Source organism: Lissotriton helveticus, chromosome 6, assembly GCF_964261635.1.
Source record: "Lissotriton helveticus chromosome 6, aLisHel1.1, whole genome shotgun sequence".
Lineage (NCBI taxonomy): Eukaryota > Metazoa > Chordata > Amphibia > Caudata > Salamandridae > Lissotriton > Lissotriton helveticus.
In genome coordinates, this window is record NC_136067.1 from 707,452,675 (window position 1) to 707,473,387 (window position 20,713).

Genomic DNA, 20,713 nt, shown 5'->3' on the forward strand with positions numbered 1-20,713 from the left:
GCTGGTGCCGTGCTGTCTCTGAGCGATGTTTCAGTTAGGAAAATCATATCTCAGGTTTTAGTTTCTAAGAGCAGCCATATGTCATTGGCATGCTTAGGGAGTGACCTACAGTGTATAAGGCATGCTCTGATGTTCGTAGCTGATTTAGTGGAAGTAGTTGTTTCCAATGCTTTACATCTTGTGCCTTTGTCATCATTAAGGTTAAAGGTGCAGTTGTTAGAGTAGGAGTCCTGGACGCCATGATTGCAGATCCATGCACCGGGATTCCTCCATGTGGGTTTAGTGCAACCTTTAGTCCTCAGTGCTAAGATTTGCTCCCTAGTAAGCACTACTCTAGGAGCTGGTGCTGGACGCGAGCCAGACACAGACGGGCGCAGACGGGCTTGCCTTTGGCGAGCCAGAGGCCGCTACGCATCCTCTGACCCCGCCCCAATCGTATCACCTGGTTGACAGGAGGAAGAGTTTGGCCCCGCCCTCCACTCAAACGGCTCATGCCGCGGTGGACCGGGGCTGAGGACAATGTCCTAAAGTGCCTAGCGTTGTGCGCTATGCGCTGTGCAAACACACAGGTAGGAGGACAGGGGGGCAATATGCAAGTTTAAAATACGGGCGGAATTAAAAACTAGTGGGCCTAGCTTTGACAAGAAGTGCGGGAAACAGTGATTGCTGAGTTCAGCGCGGGCGAAAACACTACTGACCGTCTCCCCTTGCTCCGCAGCGTGTCCACTTTCCCTGAAGCGCGTCCACTTTTCCTGACTTTGTAATTTATTTTACTTTCATAGGCAAGAACACTGTATATATACCTGTGATTTTAGGGATGAGTCAAATATTTTATGATCCTTGTGGCCTCTACAAGGGATGCCATCTGATTTCTAACTAATTTTGCTACACACTTGAGACTTAGTATTTTCTGATATTGCTTCTGCATTTTATTATTCCTTGTATTATGCCTTTTGCATTTTGTAATAAACCTTTATGGTTTTTCTAAACTTCTGATCTCAAACTCCATTTTTAAGTCACACTTTTCTTTTTGATTCAATATTTTTGAAAAGCTTTTTCTCTTGAGACACACTGCCTCACAACTTTGTGGTTAACGCCATCTCTGATCCGCCCACAGTTTGGACGTGCCATTGAGATATAGATTTCATAGGGCCCTGTGTGCCCACAAATATATTTGTTGAACAAGCTGAAGGTGCATGCAAGACAGTGCATGGAACTGCCTTGCGTTACCTTACATTCTGAAGACAATTATGGGGGAGCATGGGCATTCCCATGCATACACCCATGGACATTGCCACATTCCCAGATTAACCCATGGGTTTTGCCACATTCCCAGATTAACCCATGGACTTTGCCACATTTCCAGATTAACTAAAGCTGGTGAACCTGGAAATGCATCAAAATGCTACACCTTCCCCAGTGAGGTGTAACAAGGAGAAATAGCTTTATTTCTCCTAGTTATTTCCTCCTTCCATATGTGCTGCATTCTGCTTGCGTTGGCGCTAGGCAGTACGCTCTGCGTCAGTGCAAGGAGAGAGCAGAAATACTCGATATGTTTTGTAAATATGGAGCATTACAGCCTTCTCCCTTTCACACAATCGAGTGCAGTAACTTTGCTCGCTGGCCTGCGTTGTATGACAAATTAGTAAATATGCCCTTAGGTGTGTATACAGGCACTCTGTGAACTGCAGATTGAGGTTAAAGGAAAGCTGGCAAACCGCATTAGGGGACAGAGGTCCTCGTCCCACCTCTGCACTCTTGGGGCATATTGGACCATATTGTGTGTAAACTGCAGGCCTCCCACAATTTCTTTTACCAGCAGCACCCTCTTCCTTTGGGCATTCCTCCAAAATGTGACCTTTTTCATTCTCTTCCATTTCCAAGATGACTAACAACAACACAGTTGATGAATGTTGAAGAGCAATTTATGCTAATGTGTACTAATGTCACTCTGGGAAGTGTCCAATCCCTTGGCGGTCTATTTGGTGATGGCAGGAGTATGACCTGGTAACAGGATCCAATCAGGATGTAGAACCCTGTCCTATTTCACTTTTTGTCGGCTGATCCCATACTGAAGCCCAAGTTATTAGGACATCCCTCACAGGAGGCCAGTCTGCTGGGCTCCATCCTCCAAGAAGCAACCAGACCTGAACAAAAGTTAAAGACATGAGCCCTGTTAGCTTTTGAATGTGCCCAGGGTTGATGACACAGTGGCAACCATGCCTACCAGCCTGCAAAGTGGCCAATGTAGCTCCGAACATTGATGAGGAATCAGGCCCAACTCCCAGTTTTGCCATGTCTGAACTCGCAAAAAATGGTTTGTGAATTAGGTCTTGCTCCAGGCAAGTCATGAGTAAGTAACCAGTAGCGGCTGCTCGTATTGCCAAGTGGTGAGGCGGGGGAAGGGGGAACACAAACAAAAAAAAGACAGAATTATGAATAAATAAAATAGCACTACCTGCTCCGATGGCCCCCACCTTGCTCCCGATCCTCGCCCCCCATCCACGAAGTGCTGCAGTCTCCCAGCTGCCAATCCCAGCACTTCTCTCAGGCTGGGAATACTGCACCCGGTTGGGCGCTCAGGCATGAACTGGGAGTCTTTGTTGGTTCTCCACCCGGCTGAACAACACAACTCGGGTTGGAGAAAGGCGAAGTGTGCATGATGGTTTGGCAGGCACCAGACGGCAGCCAAACCTTCATGCACACTTAGCAATGCCCACCACTCCACCCTGGTGCTGCTGCGTCACTGTGGATGGCCCCGCTCCTCCATCGGCTTGGCTGGCAGCCTGCAGGACGAGAAATAAAAATATAATAAAATTGTTTTATTGTCATTATATTTTTGTCCTTTTCTGGCTTTCAGCAGGGGGGCGATGCTCCTCCACCATAGCGGAGGAGCCACACCTCTAAGCAACATTTGAGGTTGGAGTTGGACCCAACTACTCATGCATTGTGAAACAGGCCTCTATTTCCAGTTTTATTTTATAATAAAGACAGGAGTTTGACACTCCTCAGAAAAAAGCTTTATGGCACAGGCCCTAGGTTATAAAGGCTGTACCTATTTGGGCCCCAGTGCATCTCCTAGCATGGCCACTAGGTTATCTGTTCAGTCCTTTTTTGGGGAAATGTATGTTGGACTATTTATTGCAAGAAATTAGTGCACCAGTCTTTAACGTTATTGTTTGGGTCGTTTGTAACATTCAGAACCTCACATAATGTGTGTGATTTTTGTCTTGCTGGTCGTTCCAAGCTACTTAAGGGCAGCTCAGCTAACGCTAACCTTAAAGAAACATGTTTGTCTCTGTGGATTATTCTGTTTGGATAGTGTAGCATCTCACACACTGCTCTCATTAAGGCAGTTGCCTTTACACAAATAATCTGCCACACATATGTCTCCCAGGCCTGAAGTCAGACAAGTCTTAGCATTCCAGGAAGGGCATACTATGCCTAATTCTGCTTTCACAGGCAAGCATGGCGACTATCTCTAGCCAGGAGGGGGTTGTTAGAGAGAATGTGAGGACTAAAACCCTCACACTGTGTGGTCAGCAGTACCAACCTAAAATTTAGTTTAGCTTTTTTTCCTCCTCAGTCATGTAGAATTTGTTTTCCACTAGTATCTTGAGATCCATGAGCCCAACAGTAGACCAGCTGCTGTTTTGCTCCCTAGCCAGTTTTTTTTTACTTTGCTGACCTTAGGGGACCAAGTATCGTCCTGCATTGTCCATAGGAAGGTAACATTTCCACATCCAGGCTTTGAGGGAGACTGTCCGGTGGTGACAGCTCTATTTAATGCGTACCCCCACTACTGACAATCCACTATACTGATGTACCATTACTTAGATACTACTTCCTTGAAAGTACCACTACTGAGCATACCATTGTACTGAGCGAGGTACATAAACAGATAAGTGTAAAGGTAGCGGTTTGGAGTAAGGATTTTTAACAATGTCAGATCTACGCTCTGCTTTCCACGGCTACCACACACAGGCCCTGTTTGGGAAAAACACACTTAGGGGCCGATTACGATGTTGGTCGGAAAGCCTCTGACCACTAGTGGGAAGCTTTCCGACTGCGGTCAGAGGCTTTCCAACTGACACGGTCGGTTTGCGGTCTGACTGACTGATTGCGATATTGCTGGGTGGAACGTAAACTGGCCGGTCATTCCGACTTGGTTCCGCCCAGCTCTCGGAGTCTTCCAGCCCGTTGGATCCGCAACCATAATCCCCTAAGAACAGCATTTCAGCTGTCTGGATTACGATGTCGGTTTCCCATAGCCTTTCCGTGCCAGCCTTCCTGACACGGAAAGGCTGTCGGTAAGCGATTTTGAGGGCCCCTAGAAGGGCTCCCTTGCCTCCACAGCGTACAGTTGGTGATCAAGAGGGTACCTACGGTACCCCCAGTAAAACCCTGCACTGTGTGACAGGCACCATGGGGTGCCTGCCACATGGTGCAGGGTTTTACAAACACACCCATTTCTCTAAAGGAGCCTGTAAACGTCCGATTTACGGCAGTGACACGAGCTCCCATAGTGACAGTGGTGGAGCAAGGGGGCAATGTGTGTTTGCTACAGGGGCAGCAAATGCAGAATTTATCGCCAGCGTTTCTTCCCACTCTTCAGTGGCAAAGTCAGGGGCCACTACGGGCGGCAGATTGCCTGGCTACGCCACTGCATAGTGAACAGTGGGAATCCGACTGAACAGGGTTTGGTCGCATCGTAACCATGCAGTCGGAACTGTAGGCCTCAGGTCGGTCTTTCCCGAGTCCGAGATGGTGTCGGTCAGAGGCAACTCTGACAGACATCGTAATAAGCCCCATAGTGTTATGGAAGCTGGGTCCTAGCAGTTTGGCCTTTTCCTCTCTGCAGAGAGGACTGCGAAAATGTACTATGTCTTTACTGGTTGACCATTGCACTTTTAATATAAGCATGGCTTGTGGTTGCAACTGAACCTCTGTCCAGTTGCTGGCACATTCATGTAAGTCCTGGTTCTTGCAGTCAGTAGTATAAATTACTCTTGACTTGAAAATGAGGATCTGTTGCCAGTTGTATGAAAAGTAGCACATTCTAGAGCCAGAACTTTGTGTCTAGAACCAAACATAAAAGCTATCCTATGAGAACCCTGACTTGCAGACTTGCAATTCCTACTGCCGAAAGGAGCTTGTCTATGAATATGAAACGGAACTTGTGAAAATATCACCCCAAACCTGCGGTACAAAACTTCCTAAGCTGCTCAACCAGGAGCTTCTCACAAAAGGACCAAGGGGGATCCCACGGGCAGAACACAAGATCATCAGAGCAACATAAGATACCAAACAGGTGATCTATCAATTGCAGTGACCCAGCCTAATGGACTGGCTAAGGTCCTCTAGGACAAAAAGCGAACCTTGCCTCTTTTTGCCCATCACTTCCCACAGCTATAGACCATGTCAGAGGACCCATCCCTGTCCAAGTGGACTTTGAACATGTCTGGAGACACACACAAATAATGTTTCAGCCATAACTGATAGTTCCAAAACCAAAACTTTAAAAGATTCCCTGCTCAGACTTTCCATTTCCTTTGGCCTACTGGGATCTTCAGATCCGAGGACACAGAGAAATGTCGATAATAGCCAGGCTGTTCTCTGATTTGGAACCTTAAAAGCCCAATTGCTTGAGTGCACAAGAAAATTGCAATGACACCACGTTGTCCAGAGGTATTGGCACCAGAGATTTTTTTCCAGAAGCTCCATAAATCAATGTGCACCAGATAGGGCTCTGGGGACCAAGAAACATGTTGAACCAATATTTGATGGAAGCTCTGTGAACGAGCGGCTTCACATAACTTTCCTGAATATTCCAGTTGGGAGACCGACTGAACTTTTCCACAAACTCAATGATAGGTAGTGTCTCTGCCCTCTGAGCTCGTATGACTTGAATAACTAGTGAAACTGTGGTGCCAATCTAGTATGACATCTCTTAGGATGGTAACAATTAATTAACTGTTTTAGGAACTTACAGTGTGAATACAGTGAGACATTCAATTGACTGTTGGAGGAAAGTCTCATTAATGGGGCACCCTGAGAGTCCAGTGCCAGCCAAGACATTCCAATGATGATCACTTGCCACTTGGAGAGCATTGCCCTGGGAATGAGTATGTGATTCCTAATTTAGTTTCATCATGGACTTATACAAACAACCCTCTGTTTGTAAACAGTACTCCGATCTAAAGAAGGAACTTTTCAAGCTCAGGCAAAGTTACAATGAAAACAGGGTATTTCTATGAGGGATATGGTCATACTAGAGGATACATAAAATGTGTCAAAGCGGCCTCTGGCCCCATCATTTCAGGTCAACAGGACACAATGATGTGCTGGAGTCAAATTAAACTGTGGTGGCTGACATTCTGCATACAGGTCACCATGCCACAACAATATATCTGGTGCAAGCGGCAGACGCGAGAAAAGGTGCCACAGTGATCAGGCTGCAGCATAGATGGAGATGGCATACATATCAACTCCCATATTTGTTCTGTAGATATTGATCCACGTGTTTACTGAAACTCATTCTTCCAATAAAATGCCTAAATTGACCACTGTTAGAAATGGGGTAGCATGGTGCAGAGTGGGCGGGCCAAACTCCCGAGAACATGTGTAATGCATCCGCGCAGCACACACAAGGCACACCACAAAAAGAGACACAACACCAGTTTTGGTGAAAAAGAATAACTTTTGTATTGTACCAAACCTACAAAGTAATCACATTTATCACTGTACTGCGCCAACTGGCGCCAGGGCAATATTTACAATGGGGATTATTTACAGGGTAGGGCCAATCGGGCCGCTGCCAGAACCATTTGGAAAGGATAATGGATGAAGGAAAAAGATAAGTCCATCAGTTGCAGTGCTGGAATAGAAAAACATAAAGCATTCTCAGTTGGCATAAGACATTAGGCTTGAACTCCTCAGTGTGCACCTTAGGGGAAGCATCAACACATGGTGCATGGCATAACACTGGGCCTAGAAACCTTTCTTAGCATGAGCACCTTCTACTTGGGGACCTAAACTAGTAGCATGAAGACATGTAACATGGGGGCATAGACCATCAGCATAAACACATTGGCAGTCTATCAGCATATGGCACCCTGGATCTAAACACATGAGGCCTAGACACACTAGATCCAGCGGAAACCTAGATTACCATAGCCTAATATCAGGCAGACATGTTAGGCATAAATCCTGAGCATGACATTAGCAACCAGTACCCGCATCAGGGGGGAACCATTACCAGTGGCGTAAAAGCACCACATTAGGCAGCATTGCTGGCATAGGTCACATTAGGCAGGGTCCTCTTCTCCTGGGCACAGTTGTAGCACCTTGGCAGCAAGTAGAGCACAGTCAATACGAATAAGGCACTCTGGCAGCACTACAACGCAGCACACATGCAGGGGAATTTAAATATAGCCCTTTGACAGCACAGCGCTGCAGGCCTCAGCTCCTCTTCCCCTGGCACCCTGAATATAACGCTTACGATGTGCTCCGTCGCACATGGGGCTTCAGGGACGATAGGTAGGGATCCTCTCCAGCAATGCGAATATAGCGCTCACGAGGCTCTAGGTAGCTGCCACAGATTAAGGGTTCCACCTAAGGACATAGGGCCCACGCTCCTCTCTCCTCACTGGCCATCTGCATATAGCGCTTGGGCAGTACAGCGCTAGAGTGCAGGCAGGGGTAGGGTACAGGCAGTCCACATGGACGGCTAACGAGGTGCTAGGTCCCACCAGCAGACTCTGGAACAACCGGTCGCGCTCCTCACCTCCTTCTAGGCGCAGTCAAAGGTGCTCCTTGACAGTCAGTCAAAGCGCTCTCCTTTTCCAGGCGCTAGGGAGCAGTCAGGGCCCAGCTGTAGCGTACACAAGGCACTAGGGCAGGAGAGAAGGCAGGCAGTGCTAGGCCAGGTCAGCGGTCAGTAGGTACTCATCAGTACAGGACAGCAGCTCCTCAGAACCATCATCCCCTGTAACGTGGCACACCTCCTGGTACAGCAGCCTGAACTCCAGCAGCGGATTCTCACTGGCCCTGTGGACAGTGGAGGGGTACAGATGGGCTCAGGGGCCAGCACACAGGCCCATGTGGCGGCACCCCCTGGCAGCAGGTCCCCTCACTCTCTAGTCCACGCTCTGACTGAGCACATGGCATCTCTACTGCTCTACAAATACCAGAAAGTCCGGAAGCTTCTAGAAGGTCCCTGGCAGTTCCAGTCTCAACTGTCACTGTGGGGAGTATAGAGCACCTTATCACTTCAAACACTAGACCGCTAACTCACCACAGGCAGGCGGCACAAGCAGACAGAAATGGCGTCCATTTTAAAAGTGACATTTCTGCAATGGTAAAAGAACACTAGACCTCCAACTCACTGCAGGCAGGCGGCACAAAGCACACAGCAATGCCGTCCATTTTTAAAGCGACATTTCTCCACAGCAGCTCAAATAAATCTGCGCACGCCATTGCACAGCATGTGTCACTGCATCTCACACCACACATGGCCTATACATTTTCTACCACGGGGGAGACATCCTATTCGGGAAAATGGGCCAAGTCCAACACAACCCCCCCCCCCCCAGCCAAAAGCCAGGGTAGACCGATCAATGCCTTGATGGGCTTCCCTGCTTGGGGCGAGAAAACGTGGACGCAGGCCCGCAACTGCAGAGGCACCCGCAGGTTCTCCGCCACTCCGGAACCCGATGGTTCCCTCTCTCACAACTCCCTTGACCAACTGAGCCACCCCACTGGTGCTCTCTAGCTGGTTGCGGCCAGGACCGGCCCCTCGGCCATCCGGATGTCTCTGGCCCTTGCTCTCTCACAGAGTGAGGGGCTTTAGCCCCAGGCCCGTAGTACCCGTCTACCACTCTCCTCCTACCAAACTGCCACTGGTCCTCCCACCTGGGGTCCGATGCCTCAGGCTGACCAGCACTCAGACGCGAGGCTCTCTTCCCCCTACCTCTCCTTCTGGGTTCCGCCCTCTACTTCTATGTGGGGCACCCTCAGAACACCACTCTCTCCCCAGTCCAGGGCCTTGACCCTGCAACTGATTCCCCAACCTACAGTCTAAACCCTTAGGTTGAACTGGTGACAGGGGTGATTCCTCCCTCCCCCTGCACCCCCTCCCAGAGTTCCGCACCCTCCTAACTGGAGTAGTACCCCTGGAAGACCATTCCGGGGGGACACTGTTTACAGACGTCCCACCCTCCAGGTCAGGCAACCCCTGAACCTGGCATCCCAGCCCAGGATCTAAACCCTGCGACTGAGCCGGTGCCAGAGGAGAGACCTTCATCCCTCTGCACCCCCTCCCAGAGTTCCGCACCCTCCCACCGGGAGAAGTACCCCTGGAAGTCAAACCAGTGGGGACCTTGAGTACAAGTGCCCCTCCCTCCAGGTCAGGCAACCCCTGAACCTGGCACCCCAGCCCAGGATCTAAACCCTGCGACTGAGCAGACCCCCGAACATCTGGAGCTCCGATTACAGATGCTCCGGGTTCTCCTGACACGAGGGGATCCCTTTCACTGGACGGCACATCAGGACAACCTAGGCTCCCAACCTGGGGTTCCCTTCTGAAACTCTCCAGGCCCTGAGACTGCGGTTGGGACACCTCGGGACACCTCCCCATCTCACTCCTTCCTGTAGATAGGACGTGAGGCCCTACAACCCCCTCACTTCCCTCAGACCTAGCTGGGCTATTCCGCACCTCTTCGCCTCGCTGGGTCGGAAGATCCCTGCTCCACTCCCTTCAGGATCACTCCCCAATGCCCTCTCAGACTCTCTGGCACTTACCCAAAGCTCTGCCTCCCGTGCACGTTCCCTGGGGTCAGAGAACCAACACTGTAACAGGTGGTGACGCAACCGTGGGAAACAATTCCTTAGCATGTGCTCCCTGATAACTGCATGGCACAGCCCTTCCCAATCCTCCACTGCGCTACTCACCACCCAATCCTCCAATGTAGTCCAACACTCCTCCGCAAACTTCCCCCAGGACTGGTGAGACAGTTTTCCCCTGCCCCTGAACTCCAACCCGTCCCCCTCTTCCTGGGAATCAGGCACCATCTCCTGGGCTCTGAAAGTGGGACTCCCTGCACTGGCACCACTTTTGCTGCCACCACTGGATCCCACCCTCACCGGTGAATCCAGAACACAGAAACCACTCTCAGGGGACAACCTACCCACCTGAGCTAGTCTCTCCCTGGCAAAGGTCCTGTCCGCCTCCGCCATCCTCTCCTGCGCTAGGACCTTCTCGGTCTCTAGCCTCTTCTCTTCCACCCTCAGCTGCGCTAACTCCTTGGCATTCTCCAACCTGAGCTTCTCCAGCGCCAGCTGATGTTCCCTTTCTTCCCTCCTATCTACCCACTCTTCTGGGGACAGGGAAAGGGATGGGGCAGTGCCCCCGGGACTGGACCCAGCGCGAGACTCCCTATCTATGGTGTCCTCATTAGCTACTGGCGTCTCTGCCCTATCTATTTCTTCCTCCTCATCCTCAGAGTCACCACCCTCCAGGGTTATGGACTGGGAGCCCCCCTCTGGTCTCTACCAAATCCAGCCTTTAAATACCCGGAGGGGTAATCGGACAGGTCCCCACCGGGCTCCCCCCTCTTAAGGGCCTCATAGAGAAACAGCTTCCTGTGAATGTCGCCTAACGGGGGTATCCCTCTCTTTTGGCAGAAATACAATACTTCCTGCTGGGTGTACTCCATGAGGTAATCCTCATCGTAAACCAACCCCATCCTGGCAAGGTACACCCGGGACACACCACCCACAGTGTAACAGGGGGACACAATCCAAAATCACTTTTGGGAGGAAACAATAATCAGAAAAAACACAATAATCCCCAAGAAAAACTGTGATTACTTTTAACTGCTCAGTTTGCAGTGTAACCTGTTGCTGCTGCCGTACTGTGCAAACACAAGTCCTATCCCACCGCTCGCCAACAATGTTAGAAATGGAGTAGCATGGTGCAGAGTGGGCGGGCCAAACTCCCGAGGACATGTGTAAAGCATCCGCGCAGCACACACAGAGGACACACAAAGCACACCACAAAAAAAGACACAACACCAGTTTTGGTGAAAAAGAATAACTTTTGTATTGTACCAAACCTACACAGGTAATCACAATTATCACTCTACTGCGCCAACTGGTGCCGGGGAAATATTTACAATGAGGATTATTTACAGGGCAGGGCCAATTGGGACGCTGTCAGAACCATTGGGAAAGGGTAATGGATGAAAGAAAAAGATAGGTCCATCAGTTGCAGTGCTGGAATAGAAAAACATAAAGCATTCTCACTTGGCATAAGACATTCGGCTTGAACTCCTCAGTGTGCACCTTAGGGGAAGCATCAACACATGGTGCATGGCATAACACTGGGCCTAGAAACCTTTCTTAGCATGAACACCTCCAACTTGGGGACCTTAACTAGTAGAATGAACACATGTAACATGGGGGCATACACCATCAGCATAAACACATTGGCAGTCTATCAGCATATGGCACCCTGGATCTAAACACATGATGCCTAGACACACTAGATCCAGCGGAAACCTAGATTACCATAGCCTAATATCAGGCAGACATGTTAGGCATTAATCCTGAGCATGACATTAGCAACCAGTACCCGCATCAGGGGGCAACCATTACCAGTGGCGTAAAAGCACAACATTAGGCAGCATTGCTGGCATAGGTCACATTAGGCAGGGTCCTCTTCTCCTGGGCACAGTTGTAGCGCCTTGGCAGCAGGCAGAGCACAGTCAATACGAATAAGGCACTCTGGCAGCACTACAATGCAGCACACATGCAGGGGAATTGAAATATAGCGCTTTAACAGCACAGCGCTGCAGGCCTCAGCTCCTCTTCCCCTGGCACCCTGAATATAGCGCTTACGATGTGCTCAGTCCCACCAGGGGCTTCAGTGACGATAGGTAGCGCTCCTCACCAGCAATGCGAATATAGTGCTCACGAAGCTCTAGGTAGCTGCCACAGATTAAGGGTTCCACCCAAAGACATAGGGCCCACGCTCCTCTCTCCTCACTGGCCATCTGCATATAGCGCTTGGGCAGTACAGCGCTACAGTGCAGGCAGGGGTAGGGTACAGGCAGTCCACATGGACCGCTCACGAGGTGCTAGGTACCACCAGCAGACTCGGGAACAACAGGTCGCGATCCTCACCTCCTTCTGGGCGCCGTCAAAGGTGCTCCTTGGCAGTCAGTCAAAGCGCTCTCCTTTTCCAGGCGCTAGGAAGCAGTCCGGGCCAAGGTGAAGCGTTCACGAGGCGCTAGGACAGGAGAGAAGGCAGGCAGTGCTAGGCCAGGTCGGCGGTCAGTAGGTACTCATCAGTACAGGACAGCAGCTCCTCAGAACCATCATCCCCTGTAACATTGCACTCCTCCTGGTACAGCAGCCTGAACTCCAGCAGCGGGCTCTCACTGGCCCTGTGGACAGTGGAGGGGTACAGATGGGCTCAGGGGCCAGCACACAGGCCCATGCGGGGCAGCAGGTCCCCTCACTCTCAAGTCCACGCTCTGACTGAGCACATGACATCTCTACTGCTCTACAAATACCAGAAAGGCTGGAAGCTTCTAGAAGGTCCCTGGCAGTTCCAGCCTCAACTGTCACTGTGGGGAGTATAGAGCACCTTGTCACTTCAAACACTAGACCGCTAACTCACCACAGGCAGGCGGCACAAGCAGACAGAAATGGCGTCCATTTTAAAAGTGACATTTCTGCAATGGTAAAAGAACACTAGACCGCCAACCCACTGCAGGCAGGCGGCGGCACACAGCGATGCCGTCCATTTTAAAAGCGGCATTTCTTAACAGCAGCTCAAATAAATCTGCGCACGCCATTGCACAGCATGTCACTGCATCCCACACCACACATGGCCTATACATTTCTCTACCATGGGGGAGACATCCTAAAATAGGGGGGGTGAAAAGTGAAAGATTTCGGGAAAATGGGTCAAGTCCAACAATCACCAAGCTATGTAAAGCTGAAGAGTGTTTTTAGTGCTGCGTCTGGAGTTATGATAAACTTTGGGACCACCATGTTTAGCTTAGATTCAAATTAACACATCTTCTACCAAAGGAAACAGAATTTTATAGCAGGCAATTTTCTCATGTACAAAATAAATATCCCGGACTGATCATACGATTTTTAACTTCTCTGTCAGAAAGCTGACAGTTAGTAAACCGAAATTGCTAAATTAATCCCCTTTCATGGACGTCAGTTGAAGGTAATCAGAGGTACCAGGTACCCTTGGCTTGTCCTTTGGTACTATGGCACTGCCCTTCCTACCCCTGCTCTCAAGAGTCATGAAGGCAGCAGCAGGAGCTGAAGGGATATGGCACTAAAACATGTTTGCTTTCTTTAGTAGCCCTTATTTTATCTTTCTCTAACCACCCAGCAGAAAAACAAAAGACCGTGTGTGGGCAAATGGTGGAATAAAGTTTCAGTTCTGATGGCATCATGGAGCCATAGAGTACATTACCTCAGTTTTGGTGAATTGATGCCCATGGCGCCTTCCCAGAGACATACGTACATAAAAGGTTGAGGGAGCTGTACAATGTTGCATTAATGGCATGCGCAGTGGACTTGGATTCCAGTGGGGCCTCTGCAGTCCGGTCATGTCCACTTGTTACTAGTCAGCTAGAAACTCTGAGGGTCCATTTTCCTTCCTTGCGTAAGTGTCTCTTGTCCCATTGCTACTCCACTGACAGTACAGACAGATAAGTGTTGCAGTGACATACTAGTGAAATGAAGTGGTGTGCAAGGGACCGCAGAGGCCTTCTGTCATTCTGGCGGCTTCTGTGTGCATGCTGGGGGGGGTCTATGAAGCCAGGCCGCAGAGATGCTGAGGTACACAGTTACGTGTATGCTTGTGGTGGGTGAGGCAATATTCATGAAGTACTATATTAGGAATACGTTCAGTGAAAATGAGTAATAATGAACTGAACATACTTCATGAAGTTGATAAGAAGGCAGAATGGCAAGTGTACAGTCAAACAATATGAGGCATTTTCGGGTCACACATTGTTAAATTATGTGTGCCTGATTTCTCCAGTTGTCTTGTAAAATTAACTTCAATATTTTGTTGAGCCCTTACTTGCCCTGACGATGCTACTCTCGGTCCTATATTACTGCTTCAGATGTCTTTTATATTTTGGACATCTCAAAGTCTGGTTACTATCATCCACAGGGACACATATGTAAGGCTGCTTCCTGAGAGAAATAAAGGAATTGATATTTGATCTCTACATTACTGTAGCTGCCCAATAATTACTGCCTTTTGTTGCAGGCCTCATTGGAAGAGGTTCTTCTAGTCAACAGTAGAACTCTAGTGAAAGGTCTAGGTTCATCGTATGTTGTTGCTCATCAACTCCGGTATCCCTGTGTCCTTGGAGGCTTGAAGATTGATGCTACTGGTATTTGCAGTCGCACTTTTGTGATGAAAGAGAGTTTGGTCAATACTGTCATTGATATAATTTGAAAGTTTGAATGTTTGGAAAGACCTTCGAGGGAGAATTTGCAGTAGAAAGAGAGCAAATTAAATGTTTCCCACGCTCGAGCTTTTTAGTAGAAGATATTTTAAGGAGAGAGAAAGTAAATAAAAGTTGAAAAATATGAAGGACAGGGTGAAATTTGAATTATGCCGGTGTAATTTGCATAATTTCGGAAATTATGTTTTATGCTTGTTCTGCAAAACATTCTTAAATTACACTATTATGCTACTTTATGTAATTATGCTCCATTTGCAGTACAAATGAGTGCGATTGTACAGTTTCTTGTAAAATATTACCATGAATGCAAGGGAAATACAGACCGCAAGCAGTTGTTTGCAGTGCTTTTGCTTTTTGCATTTTTTTGTGCAAAATGTGTCCTTGCCGCAAAAATTGATGCAGGGACACTTTTTGTGCTAAAATATAGTACCAGTTGATGGTTGATGTACATATTTTGGGGGATAGTGAAGTATGTGTGTATGTCTTCCACCCCGCTCTTGCTAAGGTGTTTAAGAAGGGCCGTAAGATACATATGGGCTGGCTACACAACCATTGCTCGGCCTTATTTGTGTCATATTTCACAGTTTGACCAGTTCAGCAGTATTGTGCCTTCCATGCATTTAAAAGTGTAGTTGTAGCCTGGCTTTTCAGAGCTCGTCATGTATGTATGTGCTACTTGTTCAGAGAGTATCTAGACAAGAAGCAGCAGAGTGCTGAACAGGGTCAAAGTAAAGGATATAGTCATCTTTTCTAGACTACTTATTTTTAATTCTTGCACTTGCCTATCACAATCAATAGCATAGCTCCCAATCGTGTACTATTTCATAATGTGACCTACACAGCAATGGACTCAGGTGGGAACCGGAAATTCAGGAAGCCTTTCTACCGAAGATGCCTGTGATGAGCTGGGGCCTGTCCTTTCAACTGCACCTGCAATTTACTCCACTTGGAATGTACTTTTTGTAACAAGTGTTGAGCCTTGTATCTTCAGAAGCACTTGCCCTGTCTCACTTCAAATTGGAACTGTGGCCTTCCACCTTGCAGCATGGAGCAGGTCTTAAACCTAGAAGTTTTGATGTGTTCCTTTTCACCGGAACGGTGCTGAGTCGGTCACTGTCACCCCGGAAGGACACAGCTATGTTGTGTCACCTAGATGTATTACAGGGCCTGCAGCAACTCTAGTACAGATTTATACCAGGTCACCTAGAAGTATGAAGCTGTGCCCCATCACGTACAGCTTTCGAGCTGTCCTATCACACATACCCACTGAGCTGTGATCTGCCTCTTGAAGAATTGGAGCTCTTTTTGTTACTGGCACTTATTTTGTCAATATTCAGTGCGAATAGTTAGATTACCAAAAATACAGGTCTCAAAGTCTTGTTTTTCTTAACCTTTACTTAGGATTATTTAGGTAATGTTGAGCTTCATGCTCAGAGCTTTTAGGAAGTGAAGGGCAGGGACAAGTCTTCAGCCTGAAATAATGTTGCCTTGCACAGAAGGAACTTGACTAACAAGCCACATATGTCTGCAAACCAATGCTTACTGCTGTAAGTGGCTCCATTTACTACTGGCAAATGTCCACAAAAGAATAACGGCCAGGAGTAAAAGTGTTTGCTACTTTGTAATCCTCCACCATCCGCGCATTGAACCATGCAGTAGTAAACCCCAGGAGAGTGGTAGAAAGAAGGCGTGGCTTGACTTGTAAGTTTGGAAATGCCCACAAACTTGTGAATTTGTGGGCAATCACAAAGCCCTAACTCACCCCATTCCATCTTGCAGCATCAAAGGGCATTAGTTGCGCCCTCTTCCAGGGTTGGGAAGGGAATGATTCACCCCAAAGCTGGCTTGTGTGTAGGGTAGGGTTCCTCCGTGGGGAAAAATGTTTTCCCCTGTGCAGAACATCATCCAGCTGTGAGTAGTAGTACACAGTGTACGATTAACGACTGAATACATTGTATTTTTTTTAAAAAAAATTATGATTTACTCCGTAGTAAGCCTGGAAAGATGTGACATAGCTTCCCAGATGTACTACTACTGAGTTTTATGAGTAATGGGGAAATCGTAAAACTGCACCCGTGAGGAATAGTTCCTCTAACAGTGCAGATTTTATTTCCTTTGTGAATGAGGCCCAACAATTAGGCAGCACATTCTAGCTGGCAGAGCAGAAAACAAAGACAAACGCGAGAGCCAGGTAAGCCGCTAACGCACTCAATGTAAAGGCAGTAAGTCAGAACTTGGCTGGAGAAGTGTCCTCCTGAAGCCCCTTGTCAAAATATTGTATACAGAATATTGTTTTACGTGAATATAATATCCTAAATATTGTTTACCAAATATGGTCCCATATGGTGTATAATTTCTATAATTAACTGCAATGGGGCGGGATATCTGTAAAGTATATTTAGGACACAATATTTATGTCCGACGGTATACCGACAGTGATAATCTGGTACCACCCTCTGTAGTCCGATGTGAAGGAGGCCTCAACTCGACATTGATTTTGTCTTTTGTGCTGATGGCTTTAAACTATTTTTATGTCCAACATACACAAAACACCATTCGCAAATACATGAGTAACTGAGTAACTACAGTGACCAGAAAGGATTCCGAGGTATTTTGGGTTTGGTTTATTTTCATGTACGTCCATGGACATGAACACTCAGGATTTTGTCATTTTTATGTTTTTGGCTGCAGTCTTCTATTTGAACCCGATTCAGGATTGGTGCGGACCTTAAGAATGATGGCCCTAGACTGCTTTAGCACTGCGAAAATATCAATGTGAATCTCTATTAAGCATCAATCGGTAAAGGATTCCACCTGGGGGGTAAGGTTTTCTCTTCTTGTACTTTCCCTACTGCTTGTTTCTAATCTGTATCTTAGAAAATGTATTGGTTTCCATAAACAGTGGTTCAACTGAGAAGGAAAAGGGTACATTTCGAACAATGTTCTACATCTTTTAGGTGATTTAAGCAAAGAAACAACATCCACATTTCTATAATATTTATTAGGATACACGTGGGATATAAAATAATGTGATTCAAACAAGGGATATTTACAGTGACCGTAGATTGTCTGATCAGTTAATCTGCAGGTGCAATTCGTTCATCTCTCTGTGGAATGTCTGTCGAGGATTGCATCAGTGGTACAGCAACGCCATTGACCAGCTGGTTGGGCCTGCTGTCGCAATGCAGGCTCTTGCATTTGCATTCCCCTGCAGGCAACCTGTCGTTGTACCTTCTAAGGCAGTATTTTGCAAAGTGTTTGAAAAGCAGGTAGGCGAGTTCGCATAAATTCAACAGAATGCACAAACCTGATGTCACAGCCACCAGGTAGAGGAAAATCTTCTTCTCAGTGGGTTTGGAGATGTAGCAGTCCACCGAGTTGGGGCATGGCTTCATTTCACACTTCACAAGCCTGGGCACGTTGAATCCATCATACAGTTTGTAGAACAAGAAAAGGAAGCCAAATTCGAAGCCTGTTTTGAAAAGCAAGCTGATAATATAGGTGCACCAGAGGCCACCGTCCATGCTGCCTGGGTTGTCATAGAGCTTTCGGTGGTATCGCTTCTCTCGGTTCTCTCTGTACGCAACATGCAGAACAACGAGAAGGGACGGAGTGGACACCATGATGAGCTGAAGGGCCCAGAGCCTGACCTGGGATATGGGAAAGAAGTGGTCAAAGCAAACATTCTCACAGCCAGGTTGCCTGACATTGCACTCAAACTCCTTCTGCTCGTCCTTCCACACATGCTCGGCAGCCACCACGTAAATGAGCAGGCGGAAGACGAACACCACGGACAGCCAGATTCTTCCGATACTTGTGGAGTATTTATTGACTCCACTGAGGATATCTCTCAAGAAGCTCCAACTCATGATGGCTTCTTATGAGTTCTGCAAAAGTAAAAGAGAAGACATGTAAGTCTCTTCAACTGTGGAATAAATGAAGTCATTTTATTGATTGGATCTTTGGCCACAATATTTTTATAATTTAAACATTTGTAAAATAGAGAGCATCCAATGATAGTCCTTTCTATTTTAAAAAATGTTCTCTTTGCCCTCCTTAAAAGGTATTGGGAAAAATACAGCATCAATAATGATTGCTGGTTTAGGTCTGACTGCACAATGATGACCACTCAGGTCAAGAAGCCACAGGAATCTTCCCTGCCCCTTGTCAACCATAGGAAATATAAATACTCTGAGGCTGTTTGAAATTATTTCATATGTACAAAAGCCTGACCATTTAAAAAAAATTGAACTGTTGTACGTTCATACATAAATTACGCAAACAAATATTTCCCAGGTTCCCTCGCTTACCACACTCTAACCACTATTTACATTTCATCATTCATCAACAATCTGCTGCTTTTATTTACATCTTCTTCCTTTGGCCCTACAAGCACTCATGCCCCATACATATTTCAAAAGAGATGCTCTATGTGAGCCAGTCACTAATGCTATCAGGACTGAATGATGGTAACTCCATTCTATGTGGACATAAAAAAAACAAATATCTTGTTACTCTCTTAAATTAATCTATTTCACATGTTGCTCACATTAATAATGCTTCTCCATCTGAGCGACATGTGAAATGATACCATTTGAATTACACGTGTCAAAATGACGTGACTGTGAAATAGTAATGGATGATTTTGGTTACACAATGTGAGGCCTAAATGTGAAATTTTGATATACAAAATAGATTAATTAATGTAAAAAGATATTTTCCATTGCTCTGAAAGGGAACTAAATACAAAAATAAGTGACCACAAGTATTTTATTTATGATTTTAAAACGTGGTGAATATAATGCACTTTTAAGATTGTGCTCATAATCCTGACCAAGGCTATGTTGGGAGCCGAAACGCGTTAAGGTCTGTCACGGTGAAGGTGAAATAAACACTTAAGCTCTTTATAGGAGTGTGCCGGCACCTCCTTTTGAATGGATGAGGAACATTTTGTGATTATTATTACAGAGGTGGGAGAACCTCGGAGTTGCTGTGCACTGTCTCCAGTCAGGCATCTTTCTGCAATTCGTTGTGTTTTATATGCATATAAACAGGGAACCAAAGTCTAGGGTAAATGCAGGGAGGTGGCCTCGACCCACTCTTTGCACACAGTGGACAAGTACACCCTACCAATTAATTGGGCCTCTGAGAAAAATGCTTAATTCACACCAGGGCACATTCAGCAGCGCCTGCACGTTGTCTGCTTTAGTTCAGAGCAGCAACAAGCAGACGAGGGGACTTTCTGTCACGGGCAGCATGACTAGGGGTGGTGGTGCGGGGGGGGGGGTTTAAATTTTTTTTTTAAACACCTTTGTCTCCGGTCCCAGACTCCCGTGTCGCTTCTCCTGCTCAATGCTCACAGGAAGCAGAAGCAGGAAGCCTCCGTCTCCTCCCCAAAGCCAATCACAACGCTGCAATGAAAGCATTGTGATTGGCTAGGACACCGTCCGTACAGGCGTCTATGGGGAGGGCGTTTTCTCCATGCTTGCTGCATGCAACCTACATGGAGAAAACGGGAGAGTGTTCATGACTAGTTTGGTCTGCACTGGGACTGACCAAATAGTCAGTGCCCATAACATTGGGCTACCCACTCATCCCCAATCCGTCCGCCCCCAACCAGACATACCCTTCTTCTGCTTTCTCGCAATGCGAGAAGCAGAAAAGGAAAATGGTATTTATACCATTTGACGTTTCTGCTTCTCACACTGCAAGAAAGCATTGGTGTGAAGCTCCGATGCCCATATGGAGGAGCCATCCCTGGGGCCTTTGTTATTTCACATACCAGCTGGGCCCAAAACAAAGGCCGAATTTAAGGTGCCATCAGTCTTCCTTTTGGTGGAGTATCCTGGCTGGGAGCTATCTGGAGCCTCACATTTAGATGCAAATGTAACGGAGGGGAAACAAAGCTACACAGCTTATCACTTCACAGGAACTTAAGAGAGGAATGCTTTTGTCTTTTTTCAGTCCCTGTACACAAGAGATATGCATGCACCATAGGAATGTCAGATGTGTTGTTCTGACCCAATATTTACGCAAAAAACTATTTAAATACCACTGTTTTGTTGTATTCCTTTTATAGCCCTACTCATCCCAATCTTAATGTAAGAGTACTTTACATCACTCATACACATTCCTCATTGACAATAAATCATAAGATGTAAATCAATGTACAGGATGCGTTACATAAGACAGTGAGGTGTAGG

At 47.1% G+C, this 20,713-nt stretch overlaps 1 protein-coding gene across 2 annotated transcripts in view; it reads right to left on the reverse strand.

Annotated features, from left to right (window-relative positions):
• Positions 1–17,492: 17,492 nt before the first annotated feature.
• The window catches only part of GJB7 (gap junction protein beta 7), an 82,676-nt gene continuing 79,455 nt past the window's right edge, over positions 17,493–20,713 (reverse strand). For both annotated transcript variants that reach the window (XM_078648180.1, XM_078648181.1), the window contains one exon: positions 17,493–18,397. In XM_078648180.1, coding sequence (XP_078504306.1) covers positions 17,588–18,379 — 792 coding nt within the window. In that variant the 5' untranslated portion in view covers positions 18,380–18,397 and the 3' untranslated portion in view covers positions 17,493–17,587. The remainder of the gene's footprint in view (positions 18,398–20,713) is intronic.